Source organism: Scophthalmus maximus, chromosome 2 (assembly GCF_022379125.1).
Source record: "Scophthalmus maximus strain ysfricsl-2021 chromosome 2, ASM2237912v1, whole genome shotgun sequence".
NCBI lineage: Eukaryota > Metazoa > Chordata > Actinopteri > Pleuronectiformes > Scophthalmidae > Scophthalmus > Scophthalmus maximus.
The window spans coordinates 19,336,201-19,354,494 of NC_061516.1; the positions used below are offsets into that span (position 1 = coordinate 19,336,201).

Below are 18,294 nucleotides of genomic sequence, written 5' to 3' on the forward strand. Positions count from 1 at the left end.
CTGTTGTTTGGGATGAGATCGTCCTTCAGCCGTGAATATCATGCCGCATGCAGGTGCACTTAAATCACTTTTGCTTGGCTCCAACTGCCGAAGCTCACCATCATAAAGTTAAAGCCACCAAAGTGTATTCCCCGGTTGAACAGAAAAATCGATTAAAAGAGAAACGGGTCAGAGAAGCGGCCACTCTTTGTTTAAACAGGTTCAAGTTAAAGAGGTGAGTCAGTCACTGCAGTCGTCGGGTCTTTTTGAAGATACCAGCAACAACAAAAAAGGCAAAGAGGTTGATGTGCCTCACCGCTGACACACTGCCACTTTGCAAGAGGCTGTATAAACAGAAAGACAGGCAGACGATGAGAGAGAGACAAACACAGAGGAGCCGATACCCCACGCACTGTAATTGTTCCCATGTGTCCGTCCTCTGAGTGCAGGCACACCCAGTCTCTGCGTCTACTCTGAACCTCGGGCCTACTCTGTAATCAGAGCCACTCAAGCAAGACGAGGCATCTGCGGAGAGTGAGGCCGTCTCTCCAAAATATTAGCTACATCATTGCAGCCAACATCAAATATCCATGCTCTACAGGCAGGAGGGACGTCGGGCCAGGGCAGAGCACACTGGGGCTCCACGTGACTTTCCGAGGCTGAGATGAAGCATGTTGCTTTAAAACGATATCCATCTGTCTTCATTACAGTCAGAGAGAAATTCACATTGGTACTTCATAGATGGTATGATGACAGATATATATGGTCTTGGTGTGGACTGATTGACTTCAAAGTACCATCAGCTCATGATGACGAGATGCTGACACTACTCTAGAACATGCTTAGAAGATTTCTACGATACCGCCTATAATGTAAAGACTGAATATCCAGAAAAGAAATAGCAGTTCATTTTTACAACTATGGCGACTTATTTGAAAGACAACCGCAAACCCAAAGGTCGGTACAAGAAAAACTAGAAGGCGCCCTCGGGGATCGCATACCTCCGCCAATTATTTCTTGAGAAATGTCTTCAGAAAAATGAAAATGCCCTAACTCGCCATGTTAAAGAGAGTGAGAAATGTATTCTTGGATCTGCCCGTTTATCTGGGTTCTTCTCTCATGTTTTTTGTGTGATCCAGCTGATTGACACACCTTTCCATTTTCAGCGTGTCACATAAACCAGCCCTGTTAATACGCCCATGCCGCTGTAAACCTTTGAACGCTGTTATTCGATTTAACAATTCTTGCTGAATCAGAGGGCTAACGTAATCTTCCGAGGGACTATAATTTGTCTAGTCCATATCCGCTGTAACCACATCTTCGGCCTTCGAATAAGGGGCCCGATGAACCCGATCTGAGAAGCACCAGACTGGCGAGTGGGTGAGAGTTTAAAAGGTCAGAGAACAATGGCTGCTCTCTCTCTGCAACATGCCTTTCTCAGCAGTCTTCTACTTATTCACTGTAGATTCATGTATGAGGTAATGTTTAACCCCTTTGCAGAAGATCGCACAGTAAAAGACTGTGGTCGGCCGAACTGTCGGTCCACCGATGAAGCAGTGAGAGGACCGGCATTGATCCCTGGGCAGTGGCTTTCACTGCCAACAGTTTATTAAACAATACTTAATCATCATCAACTGCAGTAGTGCTAGAATTGTATGGCAGGTTTGACTTGATTGATGGCTATATGAACAGAATGTTTGTAGGATAGAATTTAAGTAAAACCGATACATACTGTATATGATACCAAAAATAACTTTGTTAACAATGTCAACGACTACTTTCCCCATTTCCAAAGGACTTAAAAAAGGAAAAAGCATAACCCATTGTGAGTGAGAATGTACGGATAATGGATGGATGTCTAAATGACATTGAATCTTAATATGCATGACCAATACTTTCCCTTTGACCAATACTAAGCTTCCTAGGTAGCATCCCACATGTATATGCTCATTTCTGGGTGCACACGGACGATATTGGCGCGTAGTATGTTCAGTCTAAATAATTTTAATGTCATACTGTTGGTTGATCCCTGTAGAGACATTCTCCTTCTACACAATCACCTTCAGGAAGGTCACGGAAGAGGATCAGCTTCAAAAAACAGCACCCGGGGGTGTGGTTCCGGTTTAATGATCCTCAGGTGCACTCGAGTAAATAAAGTAGCGTGACCTTGGTCCCTCCTTCTTTTATCACGGTAAAGTGTTATTTAACATTTCAGTAGGGGTATATTATGACAAACGAGTAAATTTGAGTTTAAATTCGACTTAGAAAACTATAAACTAATAATTTGCGATTGTCTGTTTCTTGCAGCTGACTCGGCAGTACAATGCTGCCAGGAACTGTTACAAAGGCGTATTTTCTCCTTTACCATTTGGTTGAAACTTTGAGCTTGTGCACTATGCTCTTAGCACAGAGTTGCAGGGCCGTGGAATTTTTTTTACCCTGTGATCATCATCAGCTGTTCAGCGGAGCAACTCTTTGAGGTGGGCCAGTGAGGGCTGGGTTTAGTCACAGTAATTCAGGACTCCTGGTTTCCCCTGGTGGACTATGACACAATACTTCAGGTGTCATATACTGTCCCACCCTGCCCTCCTGTTGCCTTAGCAACAAGAGGGCAGGGATATTCTATACTCACTTATTCTATTGTTGATCCCAGCATGCACTGGACAAGAGTGCACTGGAGATCACCACCCTATCGCAAGACGCGAAGGACGACTTCGCTATCTCGTGGTATTCTATAGCCCCGGCCGATGGGGGCTCAGTCAGCTTCTATTTAGTTTCTTGCCACTCAAAGTGGGTTCTTACGTGGTTTATTGCCACACACCTCCACTAAATTGAAAGAAAATCAGTTTTGTTTATGAGTTGTCATGCTGACTGACAGTCTGACAAACGCCAATGAAAACAGAACCTCCTTGGCGGGTGTAACAACTCCTCAGAATTTACCATCCAAGGCCGTCATAAAAAAACCACAACAATATGTATTGTTGTCAAAATTGAAAACGATGGTGATATACTGCAGGTTCAGATGTTTGGACTTCTGTTTTGGGTGCATTTCCATGAATCGTGAAGAATACAGTGTACCCATCTTTAATTTGTAAAATAGTATGCCCATCTTATATAATATTTTGTAACTAGATATAACCGATGATGGCAACTTTGAATAAACACTATTCTTTTATTATTTTTTCTTCCAACAACTTTAAAGTAAAACCGATCCTCTATCCACAGCGACTCTGCGTGCTTGATGACTCAGCTTGTGAAGTTGAGCGGACACGTGTGCAGCATGGAAACTGTTCTAAGTGACATGGAAACTGAATTACAAAGCCGCCAGGATGACCCCATGGCAAAAAAAAGCTCTGCACTTTCCATTTCTCTGAGGCAACAGCTCAGTCTATTTCTGTTCGCAACTGAACACACTGAAACAAGAGGACGGAAATGCTTCATGTTAAAACGCTCCAACGTTTGTTCACTCTGTACTCAACAGCTAGCAAATCCGTCAGTGTGCAGCAATGTATACCCAAATAACTCTCTCATACTTCTTAGGGGAGTCTCTGGTTTGGGTGGGAACAAAAATAAACTAGGTTTGAAGTAGAAGAAATATCTTGGGTGAGAAGAACGTCTGGCTCTTAATGTGTATGCTGTCAGACATGCAAGACATCCGTTATTAGAGAGAGCTTTAAGCCATGGTGCCAGCCTTGTTCTGGAGCAGAAGCTATGCATTTGGTGGATTTAATTCAAGACCATTTTTGTCCATCTTGTCCATTAACGGGTACACATTTAATCTGGCAGGAAAAGCATTACTGGCAGAGTTACAGAAAGAACGCAGGTGTTAAAAAGGTGAAGGAATACACACAAGAAATTAAGATTAGAATTATCTAACATCCGCATGTGTGTTCATCTCATCATCAGGACCGCTGTCTGGATTTAAATGATCAAATAAGAGGGGAACTTGGCGGATAATGTGTGGATTTAAGTAATGATAAGATAAGATAATAACCCAAATAAATGTAGGCATCGTCCTGAACTCAGGCCGTGTGAGTGAACAAACGGAGTCCGTGGTCAGCGATCACAGAAAAAAGCACATGTTTGCTTGGGTGAACTGAGGCATCAGCTGCTTGGGCCAGCTGTGGTGAGTGACAGGATGTGGTGAATAACACTTCCTGTCTGGCTCTCAGGCTTTAAACCTACCAAAAACTGCTTGAGTATCTTTGTTCTTCCCTTGTAGCTGTTCTCTATTTATATGAACCCCTCCTGAATCGCAGTGCAAGACAACAGCATCAAACTACAGAATGAAAGATGACCAGAGTGGACAGGTAAAAAAAAAAAAAAAAATAAATAAAAGGAGAAGGGTGCAAAGGAGGAAAGCAAAAGGAGGATGATGGGAAATTAAGAAATGATAATGCGAGAAACTAAGTGACTCAGCATTATGACACTTTCCTGGCCGGGCTCTTGGATGATCCCTAATGATTAATGTCGGCCCAAAATGAACAAACTAATCATTTCTTCTCGTACATTTACAGTGTGTATATTAAGAAAAAAGTTTATACTGGTGCACACGGCCTCCAGTGAGGTGTGCCTTATCGATGTTTGACTTATCTTTAAATATGCCAACAAAAAAAAGATTGCATTTAATCCCTTTTTCCTAGTGGAGCTGACCTCTCCAGCTGGGTTTATCTCCGTCTCCCTCACCAGCCACAGGCTGTCGACACAGCGTGAGGCAGCTCAGAGTATTGTCGGGTAAACACCTGCCAGGAAATGCCCCTGCCGAAAATATCTCATAATGCTCACCTGACTCCAGCACTGTATAACTGGTGATTTGTGCTGGCGACATGCTCATATACGGATGAAACAGGCACGCAACGATGATTGGTGACAGTTTGCAGTGTTGTATAAGAAAATTGTTTTAAAGAGGGAACCGTTTCCTGGCACACATATTGCAACACGCACGGACATAAATTTACTCTGGGATAAGTTGATGTTATGCAAAGATGTAATGGCTCTCAAAACTCCCTTTCCTAGCCCATACTGGAACGCCCCCAGTGTATTCTGAATTTCCAACATTCTAAATCTCTCTCCCACCTTAAATGAACCCTAGTTGCAATTTTCAAAACAGACATGAATGGTCTGAATTATAAAGTAAAGTAAATTTAATTGAGAATAGCCACAAAAGACGATGACAGATGTTGAACCAACTATTAATAATCCAGACTCTTTGAACTGGTCATACAGAAAGTGTGTACACTGGCATGTATCGTTTTTAGCACCGATATTCAAGATCTGGTTTGCAAGTCTCCTAGTGCCCTTTAAGACGACCATCTTTCCGTTTTCCTTTTTATGGAAATGCCACTTTATTATTTGTGAACATGCAGACCATAATAATAATAATCCTCATGAGAAAAGTGTGATAGGTTTAATGATTGTGTATAATGAGACAATAAGTTATTTAGCTACTGTAGCAGTACAGAACAGACAGCAGCCCTTCCTTTTTTGTTTTTATGTTTTTCTCCATTAGTTACTCAAATTACTGTGAACAGCTAGTCCAACTTCAAGGCCTTAACGAATGGAAAGGTGATTTAAAAACAACAATTATGAATTTTACATGAGCAAGACTGTGTGGGCAACATGTATCTTCTTGTCATGAAATAGAAATAGTTTACATTCTTCTAGTTAACATTATATTTGCAGGCTCAGAAAACCATTTTGATGTTTTGTTTCATTGCTCATGCTCGGACCATCCTAATCAATTAAACGGCATTTAATCCCATTAGGCTTGACAGTACTCTTTGCCTAAATTGACTATGTGCTCATTAAAAGCCGTTGTGCTTTCTGTCCAAGCTCTCTTTAGCTCAGACGTGACCGGGGCCCCAGATGCATTGCCTCCGAGAAAGAGGAAGAGAAACGAGGATACTAATGAGATTCCCTTGCTTGTGCAACGCACACTGCCAGCATGACGCTCGCGAATGATTCAGGCATTTCTGTGGTCATCAGTGCGGTCGTCGCATTCATCGCTGCCCTCTCTTCTGGGACGTTTTCCGACTCCTCTCACGCGGCATGATTACAGTGCCAGTGTCATATGGGCGGATAGTGTTGTATGGAGAGTCCCTTCCTGGCCTATGTTAGTAATCGCCGGTGGAAAGGTTACGACCCGTGCAACTGTACACACACCAACGTTGTACAAAAAAAAAAGAAAGGAAATCAACACATCATGACACGCGTGCACAGACGAACACACCTACTCACCTGCAGGTCAAAGAACTTGCTGTAGCGTCTGAAAATGATTTCCGTGCTGCCATCGCTCCAGGACACTTTGATGATGTAAACCTGGAAAAACAAAAGACAAAAAAAATAAGTGGAACCACTAGATAATTCAACACCCCCCCCCCCCCCCCCCCCCCCCCCGCGGCATCACTCCTGACTCATAGTGCTAGTAATAGGCGGTGCTGTGACTCCTAATGAGGGCAGCATGAGGTAAAAGCAAACAGCAGGCTTCCCAGACAGCAGTCATCATCCGTTCACACAAACGCAACGGGGACATCCAATGACTTCACTTCCCAGTCTGTTAGCATCACTTCCTGCAGGGGAGGATGTCGTTATCCTGTATGGATGTGAAGCCTCACACGCGGCACATTGTCACATTCTGGATGTATGCAGGGAGCCTCAACAACGTTAGAACGCAGTGATTATTATGTTGAGTTAAAAAAATTGGCTTATTGGGCATTATATCTGCCCCCAAATTCATCCAAACGCACATCGACAACAAGCATTTGACCGAGAGCGTCTGGGCCCCATCACATGCAGTCTGGAGGCAACAGACACCGTTCTTTATTTTCCTCCCTTAAAGACGAACGAGGAGAGGAGAGGAGAGGCAGGGAGGCGATTGGAAACTCCTGGGTGGCTCGCCGTGTCTGACTGAGCGCCGTTGGCCCCACTCCCAGAGCCTCTGTGGCCTCGCCTTCTCTTTCAGGGCACTGGAGTCAGATGCAGCCACGGACAGACCAACTTTGAGAGCTGTACAGGCCAGCAGGGAAACCGTCTTCATTATACATTAAACATCATAGATTTATTACAAATTCAGTGTGTCCATCTAAACCTTAAATGAATGGAGGGTCGTCTATACATTAACACAAGCAAAGGGACTATCTTTTTAGGGCCATTGTTTCTAGCCAACTACTATTTACTTAATTCTTAATTATTAGGAACCATCTAATGCCAAGCTGATGAGTTTTTATCCTTGCTACAGTGTCATGGACAATCATATCTCTTAATCTACATCACATACAATAGCGGAAAGGAGTGAAATAAATGTACCCACAAGTCAATGAAACAATATTAACAATATTAATGACATTTTCCTTTTCCTCTCAAAGCAATAGGCTCAAGTAAGATGAGCTTTAAGCTGCCTGTTGTACTCGTAACCACACCCCATGGTTCTGGAAGGTCTAAGGTGTGTGTGTGTGTGTGTGTGTGTGTATGTGCGTGTGTGGAGTAGGACAGGCACAAAGCAACATGGGCTGCACCGGAGGCAGATGGCAAGGACACGGGACCCGGAGAACTCTGTGTCCTTGACCACTGACACTCACAGCGGTATGAGGTCTTTCTGGTCCTTCAATCCAGGCGAGCACTTCCACACACACACACACACACACACACATGGACACAACCCAACATGTGCGGGCGCGGGGCACAAACAGGCGCGCACAACCGTGTACACAAAACTAACACGAACACCTGCGGAGGACCGGGCACAGCCCGTCACCGTTGGCCCTGCCGCCCACATGATGTCATACGTGTTACTTTTTAAAAGCGCCTCCGTCTGCACTTTTTGCAAACAAATTGACCCGCGTGTGTCCACCCCCGCCGCTGCACACTGCCACAGACAAGGCTGATGATGAAAGCTCCATTGTGTATGAAAAATGAGTCTTTGGCTTTTTGACATTCTCGTCTCCCACTCGGGCTCTGCAGTACCAGTGGGAGATGACTGCTGAAAGAGGAGAAATATCCACAGACATTCCTCTTGTCTACCATCCCCCCCCCCCCCCCTCATCCTGCACCCAGTGGACCAGGAGCACTGTTGGACCACAGTAACACTATACAAATCCAATGGATTGGCCAGGCTCCTCCATGCCAATAGAGACAGCGTTAATGAGTTTATCACAGCGTTTTCACATGACATCCTACTTTAGACACAAGGATATTGTCCTGTTTTAATGTTCTAATATTCTAATAATCAATCCAGTTGGCATAAGTCTGATAAATAGAATAAATCACTAACACTGGAAAGCGTTTAACTGTACGCCCAAGTTGAAGTCATTAAAAGTCTAAATGCTGCACGACATGTGGTAATATTTAGGCCCTTCCCTCGTTTCCACTGGGATGACCTTAAGAGCGCCGCCATGGAGACTTGTCTGGTTATCAGTGCCCGCACGTCTTTTCTTTTCTTTTCTTTTTTCTTTTTTTTCTAATTGGAAAGCCTGAGGCATGACAAAGCTGGGACACTCACTTCTAATTCTACCCTCGTCAGGATTAGTCCAGATGGTTTGTGGACAGCGCTGATTCGTCATATTAAAGATTGTTGTCTGGGACCCTTCCCCTCGGTGTTGAAGTTGGCAAATGAGCAGAAGTGATGGATGGGGATTTTTTTTAGATTTTTTTGGGATTTCAAGCTCTGGTGGTGACGCGTGCAGCGCTTTACATTCACATGTATGCCATGTGATCCAAAATCACTGACTGGGCCTTCTGTAGATTGGGGGTCACAGGTCACCCGTGATGGCAACCGAACAAAGTCAACTGACATGAAACCATCTGAGGAGGGAAATGCACAAGTTGTTTGACCCTTACAAAGATCTGAGGGAGCAAACAATACTTCCAACGTCCTGTTAAAACGCAAAGGAACAACTTTTTTTTGGGGGGGGGGGGGGGTCTCTAAGGTGCCAAACTTCATCGTTAGAACGTTAAATCTCTTTCTCTATAGACTGTGCTGTTAACAGTCGTCCCAATGAGCCGAGGTCTAATGTGTATTCGTGTTGTGAAAGTCTCTCAGTCCATCTCGCCTGGCGTGGTGGAACTGTAATCTGACACTCTCTTTGTTATTTTTTAACTTCACCCCAGACGGGAGAAGAAAGAATAAAAGCTCGGAGCTGTTGCTCGGCTCCAGGAACCAACGCGCCGTCGTTGTTGTTTCGATATAATGTAACAAAAAGGAAAGGAAAGAAACGGGGACAACGGGGCCTTACGTAGTGTTTGTTCGGGTTCCTTCGCTTCTGGACATCCTGCACGGTCACTTCTTGCACGGTGCGCCGTGGCATGATGTCGTCTTCTTCTTCTCCCTCAGCCTCTCCGTTAAAGAAACGATACGCGATCAAACCCGGCGGAGAAAGTTGTCTTCTTTGTCATCCGCGCCGCTCCTGATCCGCGACCTCTGAACGCAACAAATGCTTTCTTCTATCTTTCTTTCTTTCTTTCCCTCCTCCCTCCTCCGCGTAAAGCTGGCAACGTCAAACCTCCGAGCCGAACATTCAGCCGCGCAGGAGCCAGAAGTTAATACTCGGTCGATTCTCTGTTCCCCCTCCTTCCTCTCTCTCTCTCTCTCTCTCTCTCTCTCTCTCTCCCTCCCTCTCCCTGAGCCCTGTCCCGTCCCAGGACTCCCAGCCTATCCCAGCTCGCCCACTCCCATTTCAGCAACCGGGGGCGAGCAGGGTCGCGCGCCGTGCGCCGCGCGCCGTGCGCCAGCCCCTCCAGAGCGCACCACGTCAGAGCGCACCACCGGCTGCAGGATCAGCCAGCTGCGTGGCCATGTGCACTCAAAGCTGTATGGCTGGGTGGTTACCTTTTTTATTTTTTTATTTTTTATGTCAATAATCTGCAGAATACACAGATTCAAAAACGAAAGTGGAGAGTGAATCCACATTTCATATTTGCATGAATGGCCTGTGTTTGAACTCTGTTTATCTATATTTGACATTCTGAATCTTCTGTTTTTTTTGGTTTACAGCCTAATTTTACTTTTGGTAGGTAGGTATATACATCCATCTGTACATGTTTATATATATATATATATATGTGTGTGTGTGTGTGTGTGTATCTATACTTTTTTTTAGTACAGCAGTGGTTCAGATATACAATCCCATCCTTATTAGATGAAGGAGGCCTCTTCATATTTTGTCAAGTTTAACAGGTGGTGCTTTTATTATCTTTCAATATTTTATCCATTTAGCTATTTTTAAAAAAAAGCTCTTCAACTCATTAATACTTCAAGCAAGTTATTCAAATGTTAGTTTACTATGACTTATCAGCCGTATCCATTACCGGTATTCAATGTATCACTACCTCTGACTCTTTCAACCATTTATTTGTTTTTAGACACACATGTCTATGTGTTCAAATGTTCATGGAAAACTACATACAAATATATATTGGGATTTGTTTTGTGTATAGCCTCGGGGGCTACATCACATGACATCCTCCTCTACATGGTTAATGTCTAATGTCATTGAATATACATTGTTGTGCTGTGGTTTGTTTGAGATTCAGCTCCAAGTGACCTATGAGACATTTTATTTATAAAATGTCTCATGTTTCTTTGCAGATATTTTAAGATGAACGACCAAGTTTGAGAGTCTACAGACAAGTTGTGTTGCCAAATGGCTCCATCTCTTGGTTTGGTGTGCTCATTACATTAACACTGTACATGTGGCAGTTCTTCCTTGTTTTTAGGGGGCATGCCCCTCCCTAAAGGCCTGCAGCAGATTTGATGGCTGCATGCATCAGAGAGAAAATGTCAGTTGAGTCATGGCAAGAAAAGTGGATCACTTTCAAGTGATTTTTTTTCCATAGCTATTTTAATCAACAGAACTGAGAAATGAAACTAATTATTTACTGCAATTTTTTTTTCATATTGAAAGAAGAAAGAGTAAGGAAATGTATGAGTCATATTTATTAGAAAAGTTGAGTGACAAATGAAAACAATTCCCCAAAAGGTTAACAAAAATGAAATTCAGATGAGGGATCAATAAAGCAAAGTTGACCAAGACTAGCGTGTGAGATTTAAAAACAAACAAAATGTGAGACATTTAAAAAAACTTTCTTTACAGAGACCAACCTGTGGTTAGAATTGACGCCTGTGTATCATAGGATAGAAGTTAAATATAACATGAAAATAATTGTTTTCATTACTCAGAAAAGAACTAACAGAAGTGTGCCCTAATCATAATGAGGCATCTGGTATTTGAATTTAACAGGGTAACGGCTCAAATGTTAAGTGTTGCAAAAGGTTAAGCCTCACCAGTTGCATCAGAGATGAAATTCGGAGGTCATATGAAACGTGAAGGGTCAGTGCCATCACACATTTGCAGCGCCAGGTGTGAGGTGATACCGGAGAAGCGTTCCTGCAGGGGGAGCAGATAACCCAAGGCTTGTCCCTGAGCTACTGGGCCCAGGTAACGGTAAGGACGAATGTTGAAGATCTTCACACACTGAGCTGGATTAGACAGAAACAAACAAACAAAAAAAGCTACATTTAGGAACATGAATGCCTTTTTACCGCCTGTGTGGTCTCCGGCACCAAGGTACCAACAACGGAAAGTGACCTTCAGTTTGTAACAATGTCACCAACAGTGATATCACTTAGAAATGATGGGGTTAAAAGTTAATACGATTGGGTTAGGGTATGGCTTCGTGTTAGGGTTAGACGTAGACCTTAACCCCGCCACTTCTACATTTTTGTAACAAGCTACTGCACTGGAAAGAGTGGATGCAGTTGAGTTGGAAGAACATTGCAGGGGAAGCTGCGAAAGGGTGAATGTAATGTGTAAAACAGGAGTTAATGACTGATCAATACCAATAAAAAGGTTGTTGTGTTCATTGGATAGAAGCAGAGAGGTTAAGCAACTCCAGCATCATCTCCTCACTTTGGGAAAACTACTTTTTAAAAGATATAAAATCCTCTAATGTGCTTTATACAACCTGGACAAATATATTTCACACCCACGTTAATGGAAACACTCTTAGGCCCCTCAACAGATTTGAAATATGCCCTTACAAAAGGGTCAACATGGGTTCAAGACCCTGAAAAAAGAACTGCCTCGACATCATTTCAACCCCTTCGACAGACAAAAACAAGCTACCAACTTGGAAACAAACAAGCCAAAAAAGTAGTCTTGTCTACAACACGCGCAACGCCGTCATTAGAAACCCACAAGCTCCTAATGATCGGTGTCTGGACATTAATGTGGGTATCACGGCGAGGTAATGTGTCTCTGTGATGTCTAATCATGTCTGCGCTTCGCCCCGGAGATGAAAGGAGCCGAGAGTACATGTGTTCTTCTTATAATACAGTTCAATTAGGGGTGGAGGCAGAGTGGAGGACTAATGATGTTTACTCATCAACTCAGGATGCTCTCGAAATACACTCGCGAGCACATGAAGAGGCATGAATGCACTGTACATTGCAAAGGCAGGTCGGCGCTCTTCGGGCGGGTTCCCCTGATACAGGCTGATGGATTGCTCTGTTCTCTTGGGGTTCTTTAAGGTTGCTCACGGACAGCCTTTGAGGGGGTTTCACATGCTACTGGGTCCTCGAGGCTAGAGGCAAGCAGGAGTTCAGCGGCGTCTCAGCCTCCCTCTCAAGCACCTTGACTAATCCCTGCAAATCAGTCCTTTTCATCCCGCACCGCACCGCCTCCGCCGTAATAACCTACCGGCGCCTTTGACCTAGCGTCGGTCCTGTACAGTACAGATTACAGGTATTAGCTTTCAAGGGTAACAGTGCAAGATTATAGTGGTTTAAAATTAGACCATGCCTCTTCATTACTTTCTGCAGAAGCAGAAATCCAGAGTTCCTTCTTGATGGAATTTTTCTCCCGAGATTTCCCAGGGAGTTTTTTAACCACTGGAAGGATGGATGTCAATGGAAATGATTGCTGGTCCATCACTTGTGAAATCTCAATATAGGACAACTGGTATGTAAGTTGGTAGATGGTGCCCAGAGGATGGATTTGAATGACCGCGGTCATTCCCTTAAGTTTTGTCTGGCGCCACCAGAAGGTCAATCTTTCCACTTGTCTTGTGAAATGTCTCCGCGGATCAAAGCAAATTCTATTACAGACAATATGGTTCACAGACGGCAAAATATCACTGCCTTTTTGATCCTCGACCTTTTTCTCAATTTGTGGTTCAGTGTGCTCACTTTCAAATATCATATCTTGTCATCCTTACCATCGCTGAGGAATTTGACTCCGTCATACCGACTCCCTGCTCCGTCTTTCCGAGTCACTGGACCCGCCAGAGTGCCTGAGAACGGAGCGTTGACAAGACCATAGTCATCGCACACCAGGTCCACTGCTTTATGGAGGCCATTACCTCTGTCAGAGGAGTGACAGGAAAAATGATGACAAAGTTATGTAAATAGGCCTGATTCGATTTGTCATATTCCACGACAATTTTCCAAAACAGAAATTCGAATGTACGGGTATGGATACAAAATGATCACTAAAGATACAAGTTTTCATCCATTCTCCCTGATTACCAGGTTGGTCACACGACAAGACACATATTGTTGGAGAGCTGTTGCTCCTCAGAGTCTCCTCAGTCATCCATTTCAAGTCTAATATCGTAACACCATCGTCAACCAATCTGACCCTGTGAAGCTCATGTTGCATGTCTTTATGTCGCGGCATCGGCGATCTCCTGAAGCCATCGCATAAGAATTATGATCTGGAAGAAGAACCACCTTTGGGAGTTGAAAGCTCCACAACCGTGCACATCACACGCCCTCACTCTGTTGTTGTGGTGACCAGCACAAAGGACGCTCCAGGCTCCAACTGCAGAGAACAAGTTAGACAATGTTTTTCATATTTAAAGGCATCTGCATTGCATACCAAAAGGCCATGTATGTTTTTTTTTTTTAATAAAAATGGTTTAAAAAGGTATTTCAACATCTGCTCAGTGTGTATCAGCTCATGTTCATGTCAGTTATTGAAGCCGTTCCTGTGAGTGGTGACGTGTCATACACTGATACAGCCCCACACCAACAATAACACATTTTCACGAGAGTCCTAGAGTCAGCATTTGTAATCTGTGCATACAGCAGGTTAAGGTATGTGTTTGTATTTACACGTATAACTGTGTCACTATACCTGGCGTACAACACTGTCGCGTCTTGGCCCCCGAACACTTGTCTTCCAGGTATCGGCCCTGGCAGATATATCGCTTCGGTTGGCAGACGCCTCCCAGTCTGGTGCAGCTGATGTCACTTCCTGGTCCCATGGAGATTCTCAGATTTCCTGTCTTCTTGACCTTCCTCCCCGGAGACACGACCTCAGATCTCCCATCGGGCGCTGTTGTGTTATTGCTCTTCCCCTTGATGTTGCTGTTGGTGCTCTTGCCATTGCTTTGAAATTCCTCACCTTTTCTCTTCTCACGTTCCGAAGCTTGACTGAACAGGACGTCTTAAGGAGAGATGGAAGGCAATGAGAGTTGGAATTAAGAGAGTTGAGGAGGAAGAGTCAAGTTTTTTAGATTAGTCAAATGTTTGTGAGATTGGTAATTTAGATTATATTTGACTCTGGATGTTGTTACTCAGCATTTAGCATCTTAAGCCACAGACTTTCTTACTGTTGAGATAAGGAATAGAAAAAGACAGATATAACGGTAACAAATATGAAATCACTGCCTGTACACAGATTACCAATCTACACATCTATTGTAGATCAATTATGCCCATACATCTACCCACCTATTCATAACATCACTTGTAAATTTAGATAGTGAGAATGCTAGAGACAGTGAAGTGAATTCAGAAACAACCACAACAACCAGATGCAGTGTGAAGCAAGAAAATTCAATTACTTTCCCCATTAATTTCCAGATGCTTAAGCAAATTTGACAAATTCACATAAAGTAACTAGCACAGATTGCTTTAAAATTATATTAAACACCCTGTAATGTAGTGAGGCAAGATGGAAAACAAAACTGTGTGGACATAAACAACTGATAGTTAATGAAAAAAGGTGGTTATGTATTTGAAAAAAAAACTTGTTAAATGTGGTTACAGTATTTATTAATTTTCTTAACATTTCAACAAAGTCCCCTGGTACGTCTTCGCTCACTCCAGAACTGTCATACTTGTCCACATGTGCAGACAAGAGTCATAGTTCATTTATCCATAGTGTGTTTCATTCTGACACCACAAAAATTATGAGTTTTTGATCTTGATTAACTCCAATAGCCTCAGAGGCACAAAATATTTCAATCACGCTGCCCTGGCGCAGAAACACACACTGGGCCCGGTGACTGAAAGAAGCTGCTTATCATCACTGGAGGGCTTCAGTGACACTAGGGCAGCACAGCTGGCTGTGGCACGGAGAGGCAATTTTTACCTCAAAAAGGGAAAAGTTTTGCGGCAAAAATGTAAGTGTACTTGTTTTTCTGGGACAAACTAGCTCGTAGTTGTTACTGCATTGCCAGGCGGTTGCTATGGGGTTGGCAGGGTGACATGATGCTAGATACTCGGTTTTGGAAAGGTTGGGGTGTTATGCAATAAATTTGATGCTCTGGGTGAGAGGCTAAATGGTTGCTAGGGCGTTTGGCGGAGTTATTTGAAAATGAGCCTCTCTTTCCTATCCAAGGTGCTGAAACCTTCAAACCAAACCTCTTTCCCTGTCTCTCCCCATTGTGCTGATTGTTTCTAACCATAGCCAAAGGCCACCACATCTGATGTTGTGTGTGCAGTCATGTGTCACTTGCTCGCTGAACAACACACACACACACACACGCACACCACAATTCTGTTTCATACTTAATTAGTGTGCTCACTGTGGCCAGCCAAAGCAAAAGATTTTTGCTATTTGGATATTCATAATTTTCAAATTGTTCCATCCTGTTGATTTGACACTCCGCTCCATCGCACGCTTGCATCCAAACTAGTGGAACAAAGCATAAATACGTCAAAAAGGATATATAGCAAGATTTTAAAAAAATAATTTGTTTCGGTATTATGTTTACTTTGATCTAGAAGAGGCAATATCAGTTAACGGTATGAACGTTAACCTGAAGAGAATAGGAGACAGAAATAACACTCAATTCTGATTGGCATGCTTCTGTCCATTCACAACCCGTGACATACAGTATTACTTAGTACGTCTCATGCAACAGCGGTAGGAGTTGTCATGTGGCATGAATAATTTTTATCTCGGCAACAAGATGTCTTAATTTCCTTGCTGCTCAACAGTCCCTCAGAGGCAGAGTTTGCCCTGAGCTGTGCGGTTAGATGCAACGATGTAATGTTGCGTTAGGATTTCAATCATACTTTAAATGTCTAGTTCCTTTGTGCCAACACACAGTGACTCCAGCAATTTTAGCCCCGAGCCCCCCCGGGGTTTGTGTTTACAGGAGTTTACGCTCTCTCAATAGGCCTCAGTTCATGGTAATTTCCAAGGGCAGGCAGATATTTATACACATTTATTGTTGTTGTACTGGGAATCTTATCAGTTTACACTGTTGAATGGAAAAACTGCTGCGTGTGAATGCCAGTGCGCCTGACTGCACTAGGTGGGCGTGAGCAGTGGTTTTTCTGCATGTGCACGATACACTGATTCATAGGCATGCATGTTGCATTGTATACTGTATACGTTATGATGCATGTTAAAACTTGTGCGGCGTATATTCTGCATACACTTTGCTACTCACGGCACAGCAGCAGAGCTGCAATGAGACAAACGCTCAACAGCGATTTCATCGTCCAGAGGGTCGGGTCAGAAATCAAAAATCTGTGCAGCAAGGATGGAAAATTATGAGTTAGTTAGTGTCTCATAGGTGCCATTGTCCTCTAAAGCAGCAGACGACTATGTGAGAAAGTGGAACTGTACTTACCAGTCTCATGGAGGAGTTACAGTGTGGCTGCAGGCGCTGTGGGTAGAAACACAAAGCAGGGACTGTTGGGGAAAACCAGCCCGCTGTGGAAGCTGCAGCAGTCCCAGACCACAGGACGCTCCCCCCTCTGTCAATATTGAGATTGGCTTTTTTAGAAAAACACAGCAATTTACTTGCTGGAAAAGGCTCACATTATTGACTTCTTATTGCCATACTGAAAGGTACACGGAGCTAGTTATTTTCCTCAGAGAAAAAAAAAAAAAAGTTGCTTATGGTGAGACTTGAACAAATTGCCTTAGTTCCATTCGAGGCTATGGCAGTATTGACAAACTTCATTTAAATCATTTCTCATTTTTCAAGATGCAGTCAATATCTTAACTTAATATTAACAGTAATAATCTCAATCTCAATCGTGTACTTTTGACAAAACATAATTATGTCTTTGCCAGAAAGTAACTTATAATTTATTGACTCTTCTTTAACATATCACATTGTTTTCAATGTACTTTGAGTTCAGTGAAAACCCAGACGGATCACCAGGTGATGGAAAAACGTGATGTTTATTATTAATAAGGAATTGTAATGTTCATTTTACTTATGTGGACATTTAATCTCCTTGAAATTACGATCATATACTCACATATATTAATTTCCCCATTAATGTGGTCCTGGGAAATATGCTTACAGCCTGGATTACATTCAGAGACTTGTATATAGACTCTTAGCACAATGTCACATTTATTTTCATCAGTGTGAGTTTTCTTCAAAAATGTTGATTACTTCACCTGAGGGAGGAGAAACTGTGCAGCAACATGCAGGTAAGACGAGAACTCCAATTACACTCCCGCACATGAACCCATTAGTGTGTCCGGTGCAGTCAGCAGGCGTAGGACTGCTGTATCAAGTCTCTTATGCCGTGTGCCCTCACGCTTTCATATCCTAGCTCCCGCCCTTAATGAGACTCTTAAAAAAAAGAAAAATCATTATTCTCCATGCATGAGCCCAGCATCTATTACAAAACAATTAGGTTTAAGGCCTCACACAAGGCAACGGAAGTCAGTCGATGGTATGAATTTCCTCCCCTCTCCCGTGGTGGAGTGAAAGCTAAATGTGGGGCACTTAAGAGTTTGCCTGGTGCCGCATGTGTATGGTAAAAGCCAAACATGGCACATCAGATACCTTTAAGGGTACAGGATGAAGCTCATTCATGTATTATAGAAGATAGTAATTGTGTTAACGGACAACTCTTTGGTTCTTTATTTAGTGAATATGTTTTTTGTTTGCTCATTCAAAGTTTCTCCTTATGTTTCCCAGAGTATCTTCCTCTGATGTATTGTGGTGCAGAGGAGGTCACTGTAGAATATGAATGATTTCATTCTAATTCGGAGCTGGTTACTCTCTCTGAATTACAATACACGGTGGCGTGTTGTAGGGGAAGGTGCTGAATGGCGG

General features: G+C 43.2%; 2 protein-coding genes across 5 annotated transcripts in view; both read right to left on the reverse strand.

Annotated features, from left to right (window-relative positions):
- Positions 1 to 9,572, reverse strand: part of sh3pxd2b (SH3 and PX domains 2B) — a 36,169-nt gene extending 26,597 nt beyond the window's left edge. The window contains exons 1-2 of one of the 4 annotated variants that reach the window (XM_035624212.2): positions 9,210 to 9,572; positions 6,217 to 6,297 (exon numbers count right to left, since the gene is read on the reverse strand). In XM_035624212.2, the coding sequence (XP_035480105.2) occupies positions 6,217 to 6,297; positions 9,210 to 9,281 (153 nt within the window). In that variant the 5' untranslated portion in view covers positions 9,282 to 9,572. The remainder of the gene's footprint in view (positions 1 to 6,216; positions 6,298 to 9,209) is intronic. The other 3 variants (XM_047336950.1, XM_047336955.1, XM_047336957.1) reach the window with 3 other exon arrangements.
- Positions 9,573 to 10,894: 1,322 nt separating this feature from the next.
- On the reverse strand, positions 10,895 to 16,983 carry LOC118300936 (leukocyte cell-derived chemotaxin-2-like). Its single transcript, XM_035625841.2, has 6 exons — positions 16,843 to 16,983; positions 16,660 to 16,739; positions 14,109 to 14,420; positions 13,703 to 13,793; positions 13,189 to 13,334; positions 10,895 to 11,452 (listed from the first exon to the last, which is right to left on the reverse strand). Exons 2-6 carry the CDS (start codon positions 16,706 to 16,708, stop codon positions 11,286 to 11,288), a joined length of 765 nt encoding a protein of 254 aa, XP_035481734.1. The 5' UTR covers positions 16,709 to 16,739; positions 16,843 to 16,983; the 3' UTR covers positions 10,895 to 11,285.
- Positions 16,984 to 18,294: the final 1,311 nt, after the last annotated feature.